General features: G+C 51.0%; 1 protein-coding gene across 1 annotated transcript in view; it reads right to left on the reverse strand.

Annotated features, from left to right (window-relative positions):
• The window catches only part of PLXNA4 (plexin A4), a 612910-nt gene that overhangs the window by 105373 nt on the left and 493096 nt on the right, over positions 1-14441 (reverse strand). The window contains exons 11-12 of the mRNA XM_074942701.1: positions 10969-11065; positions 7398-7588 (exon numbers count right to left, since the gene is read on the reverse strand). Coding sequence (XP_074798802.1) covers positions 7398-7588; positions 10969-11065 — 288 coding nt within the window. The remainder of the gene's footprint in view (positions 1-7397; positions 7589-10968; positions 11066-14441) is intronic.

A 14441-nucleotide genomic window follows, 5' to 3' on the forward strand; every position in this document is an offset into this window, starting at 1 on the left:
TTGCAGAAGCCCCTGTAACAGGCCCAGCCTGGAGATGGCACAGTGAGCACTGGTGTAAGGGGTAAACCTGCTGCAGCCTGCTCTTTGCAATGAAACTAAGAGTTTTTCCAGTGGTGATGAAGGGCCCCTCCGTATCATCCCCACCCAGTGTGGCAGCTCCACATCACCAAAGTGAGAATGATCATTTGTTTTGTCCATTGGTGTTTCTTTGAGAGCTTTACACTGGAGCCAGTTTGAGCTAATCCCCTAAATCCAAAAAAACCCTGCTCCACAGCTGACCGCAATTTCTACACCAGACCAAGCAAAAAAGCCCACATTCCAATGCCCCTGAAGTTGGAATCTGCGATTCAAATCCCGGCTCTGTGCCTCACTCCCACCTCTGACACCTAGTGAGATGCTTAATTCCTGTGGGACAGTGCCTTGAACACAATGTTCTCGGAAACGGCTGAGGAGATTTTCCTCAGCCTTGCCAAAGATTTCACCTTTGGGTGGAGATGTGTGGTGCTACGAGCTACAGAAAAGCAATTAGAGAGAGAGAGAGAGAGAGAGATGGGAATTTTTCAGAAAGTGAGGAGTATATTTAAAGAGTAGAGCCAGCAGAAAACAGAATTTTCTGTCCAGCAGGAAACTCCAACATTCTGAAATTTGTTTTTGTCCTGTATTGCGACAAAAAGTCAAAATCTTGGAATGTTTCCCAAAAAGGAAACCTTCCGGAACTGTTGTTCTTCGCGATGTGTTGCACGTGTCCATTCCACTCGAGGTGCCTACGCGCCCCAAGCACAGTTGCTGGAATTTTTTTCCCTCAGCAGCACCCATTGAGGTGGCTTGAAGGCCCTCTGCTGCCGCAGGCCGCTAGCACCAGTGTAAAGTGTCCAACTGACCCCACAGCCCCTTCAGGTCCCTCTTTCCAGAAAGCTCCGATGTAGAGGGGGCAGGAGGGTGGGTTGTGGAGTGGACATGTGCAGCACTTCTTGAAGAACAACAGTTACAGAAGGTCAGTAACCATTTTTTCCTCTTCGCATGATTGCACACGTGCATAATACTCTAGGTGAGGCCCAAGCAGTTGAATAGGCGGAAGGATCGGAGTTAATGAGCGCACAGACTGCAGCAGAGCTCAACGGTACAGCTCGACCAAATCTGGCATCATCTCTGGAATGCTGAGGGATGGCGTAATGGGAGGAGAACATGGGCACTGGTGACCAGGTTGCTGCTTTACAAATATCCTGAATCGTTCAGTACCAGGGTTGGTACTGGAGTCCAGACCGGGTGCTGCCTGATGGGACAGTGATGCCCTTCTTTCCAAGTTTCAGAGTAGCAGCCGTGTTAATCTGTATTCGCAAAAAGAAAAGGAGGACTTGTGGCACCTTAGAGACTAACAAATTTATTTGAGCATAAGCTTTCGTGAGCTACAGCTCACCTAATATGAGCACCTGGAATATGCCCTGGAAACTGGGGGAAACCCCCACAAGTTCCAAAATGGCCACTGGACCAGGGTAGGTCCCCAGTGACCTCCTGACCAACCACTCAGTGTTACTCCTATGCTTGGGTCCATGGAAGGGTGGAAATGCCTGGAGAAGTAGTGAGACCAGCTCCTCAGATGGGAGGAGTAGGACCTGATCTCCCACTTGGAAGAGGATGAGTCTCTGTCCAGTGACCACGGGAGTGCTGTTCCCACCGGTGCCAGAGATCGATGCCATGGTGGAGAGGTCCGCTCCATGGCAAGCATAGCTGGTTTCCCTTTTGACAGTACCAAAGGGTGTGGTACTGAATGTTGAAAGGACCCAGAAGGTTCACTCCTCTGCGCCGGTACTGACAACACCGACTCCTGTAATGCTGGTGATACTGGTACTGACAGCGAGAGAAGGTCCCTGGCAGCGGCAAATGCCTCTGGTGTGGTAGGCACTGAGATAGCATTGGTGCTGTGCGCTGCTGCAAATAGGGAACGCTCTTCTGGGACTGAACTTAACGGTGTGAACTTCTGCGGTATCGAGGCAGAGGAATGCTTTGGCTTAGATCACACTCCACTCTGATCCCCATGCCTGGCTGTCTTCAGTGCCGGGGATCATCCCCTTTTGGGAGGCCATTTCTTATGCCTTTTTCTAGGCACTGGAAATAGCGATTGGTGCTGGGACTCCATCCGGTAGGAGGAGCACTCCTTCCCGACGTCAAGGCACTCGGTGCTAAGTCTGACTGGCCTGGCTCAGATCAGGGGTCGCAGTCGCACTTCCAGGGCTCATCCCTCACATCACTCCTGTGCTCATGAAAACTAGAGATGGGCCGGAAACAAAAGCTCAGATCCCAGCACCCCAGAAGCTTGGGGAGGTTGGGTCTGGGTGCAAACTTTGCCACGTTGGGCCCCTCTGGGATCAAACAGTAGGATTTTCAAAAGCACTCCGCGTTGGTCTAACTCCGCTCCCAACTATGTCAGTGGGAGTTTTACCAACTGACTGCAGTGAAAGCCAGGTGAGGCCAACACAGAGCTTTAGAAAACCCCATTCACACTTGTGCAACTTTGGCCACTTAAAGATGTAGGCCTGGCTCGCCATGAGTAATTAAACGGGGGGGGCCTCATTTCTTAGAAGACCAGATTAAGGAGGCTACCAGATCAGCAAGCTGAAAATGGAACATTTGTGCTATACGGAAGCTAAAAGACAGAAAGCCTGAGCGAGCTAAGAGAAGAGGGGAGACAACCCGGGAACGAATTACTAAGAGCAAGCTAACAAGGGGCAAGAGAAGTCAGGGGTGTAAAGATGAAGTAAAGAGTAAAGTCGAACATGGACAGCGCATGGACAGAGCACTCTCTGTACGGATTAGTTCCTGCAAAGTAACCTAGCCAATCCCAAAACACGGGGTGCAATGTATAGTGAATGTAATGTGAGGTGTAAAGTTATATAAAGGAAGGGGGCTGCTGTGTAACTTTGGATGTGTGGTATGCCCTGTACCCAGGCCGTACACTTGAGCCTGATCAACTCAAGTGTAGTTTGATTGTATGGCAGTAAAGAAACCTCAGTGACGAGTTCAGAGTCGAGCTGAGCTCTTGGGAACCGAGTGGATAAGGTCTCGGAGAAAACTGAGTGGAGAAGATCTGAGAAGCCACCCCAACAAACTCCTGAGTGGACAAGGTCTCAGAGGCTACCCCAACAAAAGGCTTGATCCAAAACCCATTGAAATTGATAGAAAGATTCCCAATGACTTCAGTGGGCTTTGGATCAGGCCCTAAAACATGCTGCCCAGGTATTCACTCAGCTCCCTGTGGGGCAGTGTTCTAGCCTGCAGACCCCCCCCCCCCACACACACACAGGAGAGCGTGCTATTGCTTGAGTCTAGATTCAAAGAAAAGAGAGAAGAACTGGCCACACGTTTCCATCCTAGGGTCAAACAAATGGAACAAGGATTATCAGTTTCAGTCTGGGGAGCACAGGGAAGGTGAATGAAAACTGCCAAAACCCCTGGGCACTGCCATAAATACATCCAGCCAGGAGACCCCCCGTGTCACAATTTACACCTGCTGCTAACGACAGCCTAATGCTACAGCTCCCACTTGTCATTCTTAAAGAGCAATTTTATAGTCCTCTAATTTCATTGACTGGCAATATAAATGCAGGAGCCAGTAAATAACCAGGGAGCTTTTGTGTTGTTGTGTGTGTGTATTTTTAATTTTCATCCACTCTACTCCTCGTGGATATTTTCTTGGCTCCCTGCCAGAACGAGAATGCTCTCACCAACTGCTCCAGACATACCATTAGCTGCAATATATATCCAGCCACTTGAGATTACTTCCATGCTAATGGCTAAGAAAAAGACTTTCCAAGAGCTACTTATGAGCATGCCAGACAATCAGAATATTTCATGAGCGAATAGAGCGATGATCTGGAGGAACTGTGGGGCTGTCGTGGCCTGGAGGAAATGCCATCAGAAACAGCAATACGCCTCCCTGCTGCATCTGAAGGATGGAGCACGGATGCTTTGCCACCTGTTGCACAAGCACAATAGGCCTAGGGAGGAAGCCGGGCGCAAAAAAAGGGGGTTGATTCTCGGACCTGTCAACCGCAAGATATGGGCTTGATGGCAGGACTGTGGGATGGAGTTCTCTGGTCTGTGTTATGCAGTAAGTCAGAGTAGAGGATCGTAATAGTCCCGTCCAGCCTTAAAGTCTCTGGATCTATGAGAAAGTTCTGGACCCTTGGCGGGATCTGGAAAAAATAACTTTGGAACTAGTTTTCAACTCTCCCCCCACCCTTTAAGTTTCAAGTGCTCTGCGTGAAAGTTTTCAGAAGTAGCCACTAACTCTGGGTGCCCAGCTTGAGATACATTGGCCTGGTGCTCTGAGCTGGCTGAAGACAATAAGAGCTGTGGGTGCCAGGACCTCTGAAAAATCAGGTACCTGGAAATGCAAACACCCAGAATCACAGGGGTGCTTTGGAGAAGGCTGGGCTGTTTGTTTGGGACGGACGAGGATGTGCTGAACACAGAGAGAGGCTCCGCTCACGGAAGTTAGGACCCCAGTGGAACTATAAAGGATCAGGATTACCACCAGGCTTTGTTCTCAGGAGACTTCCAGCCCTAGACCACACATTCAGACAGACTTTGGCTACGGAGTCTGTACCTTTGGATTCTGAACAGAACGGGCAGAGCCTTTGGAGATTTGCCTATCACAAGCTGAGATCCCTGGACCCTGAGAAAAGACACCCGCTGGCAAACCCTACCTTTTTTTATTTGCAAAATAACGCATTAGCCATGGTGCGGACTGGCTCACCCCAGTCCTTTTTCATCCCAACAGGCCAGATTGCCTACTTCGTCCTGCTTTGACCCAGGCGTAGAACCTTTGTCCTCCGGGGGCTGTCCTTCGTCCTCCCTCGACCCTGAAGAAACTGCTGCCTGCATACCATCCCCAAAGCCCAAGAAGAATGCTCATGTAAGTGTTCTTTGGAGCTGGAGACAGTGACTAGTCTGGGGGAGGGGGAGGGTCTTCTCCTTGATGGACGGGTCTCCACGGATCTCCCAATAGCTGCAGATTTAGGGGCTCAGTTACCTAGGAAGAAGAGCCAAGCCCTTCCCCAGTGGACAGTTTGGTAGACCTCTGGGAATACCCCCTGCTTGTGTTCTGTGCCACCTAGCAGATGATATGGGACTCTATATTCAAGGATCAGTTCACCTCCCACCGCCATGCAGCCACGTCTGAGGTAGAAGGGGCAGCAGCACCACACCAGGGTTCATTTTTAACCCCTGTATTGCTGCAAACAGCTGGGCAGGCACCGAGCACCAAGCATACCATGGGGTCACAGGTGCTTTTGTTTTTTCTGGTGGGTGCCCCGCCCCCGCTCTGCCTCTCCCGCCCTTTGCTCCGCCCCTTCTGCCAATGCCCCGCCCTCGTTCTACCTCTCCCGCCCCTCGTTCTGCCCCTCCACCGAGGCTCCCTGCCCGTCCGTCGCTCTCCACCAGCCACCGAACAGCTGATTGGCGGGGCCCAGTGGAACAGCCGTGATGGGAGTGTGCTGAGCACCTGCTATTTTTTTCCCGTGGGGGCTTGAGCCCCGGAGCCCCCAGGGAGTCGGCGCCTGTGCACTGGATTCTCAGTGGGGCAGTCGTGTTCTTTTATCAGGTCCTGACTCCCAACGGTGCTGTTTCTCATTTGTCTCTCTCCCACTCAGACGTCTCCATCTCTCTAGTCATAACACCTCCCTATGCACTTCTGGATGAGTTACTCCAGATCTTACATCCCTAGCACCAGCAGGGAGGAGAGGAATCTCTCTATCTACCTAGGGAATTATATGGCCCCCATCATTAGTGTTGAGAACTGTCTTAACTACCTGGTGACTATGATGGCTCTCATCACCATGGTATCTGAGCACCTCCCAAGAGATAATAACCAAAACCACACGAGACAGAGATCTCGTTTTCCTCTCTCCTACCCCACTTTGTCTCCCCCCGCATTGCCCTCTCTAGTTTTCTTCTCTCTCCTCCCATCTCTCCTACTGCCCCTCTCACTTACTTTCTCCCTTCACCTCTTTCTCCTTGAACAATGCAGATGGTAGGAAACCTCACAGAAAAGCACCCCACGTTTCACTGAGGAGGCATTCCTCCTGACAGCAGCCTTGTTCTCCCTTTGCCAGTGACTGACACACCTCCGAGTTCTCTTGTTCTGCCCAGACCTGTGTACTCTGGGAGGTTTTTTTTCCCATCTCATTCCTCTGAAGTATCAGGGATGGTGGCAGCTGGAGATGGGATGGGGTGCGCCAGGGCTCTGAGGTGGCACCAAGCATACTCTCTTGTTTGGCTGGGCTGGTTTTTGCTCACATGCTCAGGGTCACCACATGTGGGGTCATGAAGGAATTTTCCCCCAGAGCAGATTGGCAGTGAGCTTGGGGATCTTTCCCCTTCCCCTACAACATGTGAGTGTGGGTCACTTGCCAGGATTCTCTGGGTATATCTCACTTAAACATTTCTTGAGCACTGGTTTTTCCTCAGTCCTTCCTATGCACTGCCTATGGCAGAGAACAGTCTAGTCTCTTGTGGGCCGTGACACTTCAGTCTCATTTTGGTTGTTGGGTTTCGTGTGCGAGTGCTGGGTGGTGGCGGTGGCCTGTGGCATACAGGAGGTCAGGCTGGATGAGCTGGTGGTCATAGAAACATAGAATCGTAGGACTGGGAGGGACCTCGAGAAGTCTTCTAATCCAGTCCCCTGCATTCATGGCAGGACGAAGTATTATCGAGATCATCCCTGGCAGGTGTTTGTCTAACCTGCTCTTAAAAATCTCCAGCCATGGAGATTCCATCCATCTGGCCTTAAGCTACACAATTCTGTAATTATCCCACTCACGTGAAGGCCTGAATGCTGGAAGGCCCGTGTTCTCCAGGGCCATGGTGCCTCTGACGGGGCTTCCCACCCATAAACAATCAGGTGGTGTAAATGGGTGTTATTCTGTTGAAGTCAATGGAGTCCTGCCGGTTTACACCAGCTGGGCCTCAGATCTTAGCATAAGCTAGGCAGTGGCTCTGTCTGCTTTGTGCGGCTGGTGTCAAGAAGCATTAGTGGCAGCCCGCACTCTCACTTCACTTCACACCCACAAAGTGCTCCGGAGACTGTGGAGTTGGCAGGATGCCCGGGATCAGAGCAGGGATTCAGCAGCCAGTTCCGGGGCAGGGGGGACTGTGTCATCCCGGCTGGGCTGCTGTCATGGAAGGCACCAGGGGCTCCTCCTTGAGACATGTCGAGTCTGACCTCCCATCGCGAAAGGTAGTGGGGACTCTGCTTGAACTGACAGAGCTTAGCCCTGGCGCAGTTCCAATGCTGAGCCAGAGACAAAGCAGAGAAATCAACCAGCACAAGAGAGATGGGCTCTTCAAGCTGGTGACCTGACACTAACGAGCCCAGGAGCGTGCGGAGAACAACTTACGTCGGTGATCCGGGGATTGGTGCATTTGCCCTTGGTCCCGGACAGTTCCAGCCACTGGTTCTCCTGGACGGGGCAATGGTGCTTCAGCGTGCACTGGTTCTGTCCCTCGCACCAGCCGCACTCGAAGTCTGGGTCGGCCTTCAGGCACAGGCCGCAGCTGTCCCGCATGGCCCCACACTTGTACAGGTGCACTGTAGGGACAGCAAAGGAGAGATCCTGAGGGGTGTACACACCACGGAGGGAGGGGGAGTCTGGACGGAGGGCTGAGAGGCATAACTAGGAGCAGTGGATGGGAAATGAACATAGGGAAACATAGGCTAAATAGAAGTTATTCTGTATGCTAAATCCAATACCATATTAGATGGGGGGGAGAGTCTCCCAAGGGGAACAGAGAATGGAAGCTCAGTTGCTAGTCCTAGGTTGGGCAAAGAGCAGGAATCTCACAAAATTTAGGTGCATCAGAGCCAGGAGGAAGAATGCTCTAATGGTCAAGGCACTGGCTGGGGAATCAGGAGACATAGGCTCAGTTCCCACCTCTGCCACCAACGCCCTGTGGACCTTTGGCAAGTCACTTAGTCTGTCTCAGCCTTAATTCTCCATCTGTAAAATGGGGATAATAATCCAGCTTCTATCCCACTTTTTATCTGTCTTGTCTATTTGGATTGTGCCCCTTTGGGGGCAGGGGCTGTCTCCATGTGTATGCATAGGCAATGGGGATCTTCGTTGGGGTCTCTAGGTGCTATTATAGTACAAATAAATAAATAATGATAATTAATAACAACAGATGCAGAATTTCTGGGCATTGGTTTGAATCCAGAATTGAAAATGAGCATTCCCCCTCCTTCCTCCACCTCAGGAAATGTAGGAGTTGAGGGACTAACTTTGGTTCCTCTCTAATACAAATGCCAAGGATTAAAACTCATCTTTGATTTTTGGTATAATAATATGATATTATGAGGACGTGAAAGCATTTTCCATATTGCAACTAACTAGCCTTGATAACTAAAGCTACACAGAGAACTGATTTTTTGGTTCACTGGCAATTCAGAGGCTGGGGGGGGAATTAAAAATGGTTTCGTGTCAAACCCAAAAGGCATCTCCAACACGATCTGCAAGAATCCCTCACTAACCCCAGACCACGGTCCATTCTCAGCAGAGACTGCCCATGGAATGGAGTAGTAGGGTGGTTTGGTGACGGGCCTCAGATCTCAGCATAATCTAGGCACTGGCTCTGTCTGTGCCCATCTGGGACTTGGCTGGGCCAATCAAACCCCATGGTCATTGGTGACTTCAGCCAAAATCTGGACTCCCATCTCCAGAGAGGAAAGGCCAGTGTTTAACAACCACATTGCATTACTGAGTGCACTGGCCTAATGGAGTTTGTCGTGGGCCCCCTGGGGTGGGATGGGCTCCCGTTCTCGGAGTCACAGTCAGTCTGTCTGTCTGTCTGTTAGACTTCACCCAATGAGCCTATGGGCTATGCTAAATGTGTTGAGTCGCGTCTCATGGAAACCAGATAATCCAGTGACGCTGAGCAGAGAGCATCCTCACAGGGTGGTATGATTTGTACAGCACCTAGCGCATGCTGAGCATGGCTTACGCAGGTCCTTGTCACTCGGAGCTTGTAGTCTCCATATAGGACAGTCTGTGGCAAGCCCTTCTGCTCTCTGCAGACGGCAGCACGGTCCCAGGCTCACAGCAAGCTTGTGGTAGGGGAAGTGCTTTAAGAACAGCTGATGAGAAGGGCTGGGCTTTTCCCGCTGAAAATTACACTGTTAACTCAGCCATTCGTGTGCCAGTGACGGAAAACCCCTTTGATGCCCCCCACACAGTCAATAGCCATTCATGCCCATTACACTCCATGCCACTGACTTTCAAAAGACAGCAAGTCAAGAGAAGGGACAGGGTGGCTTAGGGGATCAGTAATAGGCTTCGGGGCCTTTTGTCTCTAGTCTGAGGATTCAAACCCTGTCTAGGTCGGTGGTGACCAACAATGGTGACTATCTGACAGCTGCTCTGGGGCCACTAGGCTAGAGGTCTCAGTTCAAGGGATAGTAAACAGCTGTGGACATCACAGATGGCCTTCCCTCCTAGCAGCGTCATCAGAGAGGCCCTGGACAGAGTGGACAACGGACTCCCTTCTCATCCCTAGAGAGGAAGTACTGAGGTACAGAGAAGGGAGCAGGCTGAGGGAAGCTTGCCCTGCCCCTGTCCTTCTCCTAGGGATGTACAGAGGTCGTCACTCACCAGGGACTCTCAATGATTAGTGGAGCACCCAGATCCTTTGCTATTTCCTCCCTTGTGCATTGAACCTGACTCTCGCAGAGCAAGCCAGGCAGCCCTGTGGCTGCATGGGAAGAGGCTGCTCGGTCTGCTTGGAGCCTCCTGAGAGCAGTGCTGATGTGCTCGGCCACCAAGCTGCCAGCGGAGAGGAGGGCCATGGCACATTGTCTGAACAAGCCGATGAGCAATTTAGAAGAAGTTGTCACCTGTCACTAACTATCAGCCACCGCATCCCTGACAATGTGCAGGCAGGAAAACAGCTGCACAGGGGATCCAGCGAAGGGACAGAGATCATGGAAGTGGGTGCAGGGAGAAGAAGAGGGAACAGGGGTGCATCCTGTGGGGGAGAGGGTGTGTTGTCCTCCTGTCGCTCTCCAATCCCCACTCCCACAGAGCAGCATGGCAGGTTCTGGAGAGAACCACGTCCAAAACCCCCCAGCCAGAGGGAGGGCCTCAGGATGACGTAAGGAAAGTAAAGTGGGAAGATGCAGAGCTGAGGAGGAGGGAAGAAGTAGGACAGAGGAGAAGTGAGTGAGGGGAGAAGCAGGGGGACAGGAAAGGGGATGGGAGGGGGAAAGGAAAACCTCTAAGGGAAGCGATGGAAGGCGAGAGAGGATCTGAGAAGAGAGGGAGCCCAGGGCCACTGGGTAACTGAGGGCCAGGGGCAGGAGGGAAGGAGAGGCTGGGGAAGAAATGGAAAATCCAGCTGCAGTGAAACTCTGGACTAATATGCTTGTCTCTGGGATGTGGCTGAATGGGTGATAGCTCCCCAGCGAGAGTCAGATCAGCCCCTGGCCATCTGCTGCAATTAACTGGAGCCAGGCTCTCTGGCCAGGAGTGGGTCTCAGTCCTTTTCCATTATCACTTCACTTCATTCAACCTTTCCTCACTGGCACGCTGCCCCCTCCCTCCCTGTTCATTACCACATTGCATCTGAACCAAGTCCAGAGACGAGCTGTGGGTGCATTAACTTGAAGAGCCTTATTGAAAGGGAGGTGAAGGGGAGAGAAGAAGGGGGGGGGAATAGGGAGGGACACAAGAGGAGACAGGGAGAGGGGAAGAGGAAACAGAAGGTGGAGAGCGTGGGAGGGAGAGGGGGGAGGGGAGTCCCACTTCTCAGGTGCTCCGAGAAAAAACAGAGCACAGAAATTAGTAATTTGCGGAGTGCACAGAACAACCATGAGGTAGATTGTGCTGATAAACGGTGGCTGCTTTGTTAAGTGTGTGGAGTGATGTGGTCTGTTGCTAAGGTTACCGCTTCCAAGGACAAGTTGAAATAATTCTTTACCTTTGTTCCTAGCTGGGTTGTCAATGTTGAAAAACCCATTCCACACGACTGTCAGCTCCACCGGCAGGCTGTTAATCTCCATCCCTTCATATGAATACTAAAAACAGGAGAGAAAAAACAAAACAACATCAGGCCCAACGCGGGGGCAGCCCCCACCACAAGCCCCAGACACTGGAAATGGCACCTTCACTTTCCCTCTCCACACACCACTGACTGCAGGGACTCCCACTGCTTAGCTCTCAGAGGGATGGTGAACGGCCATTCTCAGTGCAGGGAACTTCTCTCTCTCTCTCAATGTCTGATGTCCCTCAGGTGCTAGCAGTTATGGGAGCGCCCTAGGAGTTAGGTGGATATCTTAGGTGTGGCTTTCTGATTTTGCATGTATCTCTGAGGTGTGCTTTATAGGTGTTGGATTTATCTCTGAGGTGTACCTTATAGCTGTTGGGTGTATTTGCTATTGAGTGCATCTCTGAGGTTTGGTGTGCTTTCTTGTTGTTGCATATATCTTTGGGGTGTCCCGTCCAGTTATTGGATGTATCTCTGAGGTATTGGGTATATCTCTGAGGTGTTGGGTGTATCTCTACGGCATTGGGTGTATCTCTGAGGTGCATCTGCATGGGGTTTGGTGCTGAAATCAGCATAATCCCACAAAAATTAACCATATATCAGCTAGAGAAGACTTATTCCCTTACAGCATCACAATCATTAGAACAGATTCAGACAGTTATAGGCAGATCAGAAAGACCAGCCTAACAACCAAGCACTCGTTTTACTGTATTTTACAGAACTGCCTGCTGGGCCACATCACTGGCATCTTACGTTTGCATGGCATCTTCCACCTCAAAGAGACAGAAAATATTTTACAAGCTGGGTGCAAAATGCAGCTACCTCTGGGGTGGAAGGTGGCAGCCATTTAATAGTGCAGAGCAACACTACACAGCAGATCACGATAGCATGTGAAGAATGCTGTACTGAGCTGACACTGGAAGCGGGATTTTAAGCAGACTATGGTTACCAGGACTGGAATTCCGCTAGGCCACCAAGGCTAACATCCCTACTCTTGAGATAAGGCTCATAGGATTTTTAATGGACACAAGGGGTGAGAATATGATTTCCTATCTCATTTAAAAGACCACACCTCAGTGCCCCTTGACCACATGCTGTGTGATTGCTGTCCTGTTTATTCAGAAGGAAAACCACTAGTGACCGAGACACCAAGGCCACAGTGCATGGCACCCTATGCTTCCCCATGGAGATCCTCTCCCATCACCAGACTGCGGCAGCCCACCTGGAGCAAGGCAATCTGTGTAGAGAGCATGGTGTCAGTTCTTTCCTTGTTAATTAAAGTTAAACTTAAACTTTGTCTGGGGGTGCCTTGAAACTTGTAAACAAACCTAAAGTAATGGCTTGGTCACAGGGCTTAAATGAAGCCCTGATCCTACCCAGGGCTCTGAGATAGGAGTACGGAGCTCTGCTCCTGACCCAGCTCTGCCCAGCACTCCCCTGGGAAAAAGCAGGCAAGCCTTCTTAACTGGCCTGCTGGCTCCTGATTGGTTACTGTCCCTTCCTAGCTCTTCTAGGCACTGAAGGGCTAAATTTTGTGGTGCCCAGGCCTGAGTAGGTTTTCTTAGGCAGAGGTGTGTCAGGGCACTGATGACTCTAGAGATCCTGTCACATGGATCCACTTCTAATTAGCTGCTGAGAACTACGATTACAGCCCAAGGCATGTAGCCCAGATCCTCACGTATCTAGGTGCCTAACTCCCAGTGATTACTTGTGGCTGTTCTTGAATCTCTGTAGTGCTGGTCCCTGGGCCTCCCCCTTTGGGTCCATGCTGCACTACTTTGTTGCTCCCACCGTTAAGGACTAGCCTGGTGCTGTGCCTTCCCTTACTGGCCGGTAGCGGGTTATCACGCTCTTGGCCAGGCGTTGCAAGGAACTTTTACTGCTTTTGAGGGAGGCCTGTGAAGCAGAACCTGATGGTCAAACTGGGCTGAGCAGCAGCTTCCATGACTATGATGGTTCCAAAGCCTACTCTTAAGAGGAGGACAAGCTACTTTCAGGGATGAGAAAAGGGATTAAGAGCGGATCTGAACCTTCAACCCAAACGCAGTTGGGAACCTTTCCTGAGGTTTGAGTCACATTTGCTCCTTTCTTCCCTCAACCGTTATTTTATGCTGCTTCTTGCACTTCCTGCAAGACAGGAAGCAGAACTGCTGACAACCCACAAAGCACGGTGGTTTCCATGGAGACGGATCCTGGGGCGCTTATTCCAAAGTTTTGCTCAGTCCACACTTGGGCCAAACTCCCACTTGACGTCAATCGAGTTTGTCTAGGTACAGACTGAACACAAAGTTAGTCAGGCCCCAGGATTTGGCCCAGGGTATTTCTGGCCCAGTCCAAAGCACGGGAAAGGTGTGGAGACCCCACAAGACCACCCCCTCGCAGGAGATTCCCAGCCTGACTTCCAGACCAAAAGCCTGTGCGGAAGCAGGGCTCTGAACCTTTCGCAGATGGGTTCACCCAGACTACTAACGGTCGCGTAACGGTCGTGTAAAAGGTCTGATGATTTCTGCCCATTACAGCAGAGTTAGTGCTAGTTACATGGTAATTTCTTTCTGAGCAAGCTGAACGCAATTAGCCTGTAATCTGCAGGAACCTGTGATTACGATTTAGTTGCAAAGTATTTATGGGTAAGAGCTGTATGGTTACCATGGAGGTAAAGAGCGCTCCCAGGGTAGCAGTGCCCTTTACTGTATAGCTGCACCCGCCAATCTGCGCCGTACTAGCATTTTTATGACACTTCTCCGTGTCACTTGGAATAAACGGTGGGATAACGCAAAACAGCCTCTCCTCCAAACACTGATTTTCCACAGCGCACCCTTTCACCACAGCAAGGTCAGAACAGCCTGAGTGACAGGACTGCTGGACAGGGAAACTGAGGAGTGGATTCTCTGCACTTCTGTAGCATCTGCAGATCTCAAAGCACTTTACAAGCACCAGTTAATTAAAGCTGGCAACACCCTGTTGGACAGGTAGCTGCTAACGTCCCCATTTTACAGGGAACACTGAGGCACAGAGAGGTCAATGATTTGCCCCTGCTTGAATCAATGCCTTCTGTCCACATCGCTGCGCGGGGAGGTGCCCAGCCAGCTTCCAAAAGGAGCCTTCATCTTTACGAGACAGTGAAATGTGTCAATTTGTTCGGACTAAACCCTGAGCCTGCTGCTCTGTCTGAGGCTGCCTTTGCAGACACAATTGCCTGATGACAGAAAAGGACTCGCACCAGACTAATGAAGCCAGTCAGAGGGAGGGGAGGCTTATGCCTCAAGCCGCGAAGGCTGAAAGTGTATTGTTCACTGCATAGGATGGTTCTAGGGGGGCAGAACTGTCCTCTGCTGCTCCCTCACGCCAATGAGATGCCAGCTGGAGCTTCGTCAGCTGCCGCCGCTCCATTGTGAAACACACACCTC

Source organism: Natator depressus, chromosome 1 (genome assembly GCF_965152275.1).
Source record: "Natator depressus isolate rNatDep1 chromosome 1, rNatDep2.hap1, whole genome shotgun sequence".
NCBI classification, from domain to species: domain Eukaryota; kingdom Metazoa; phylum Chordata; order Testudines; family Cheloniidae; genus Natator; species Natator depressus.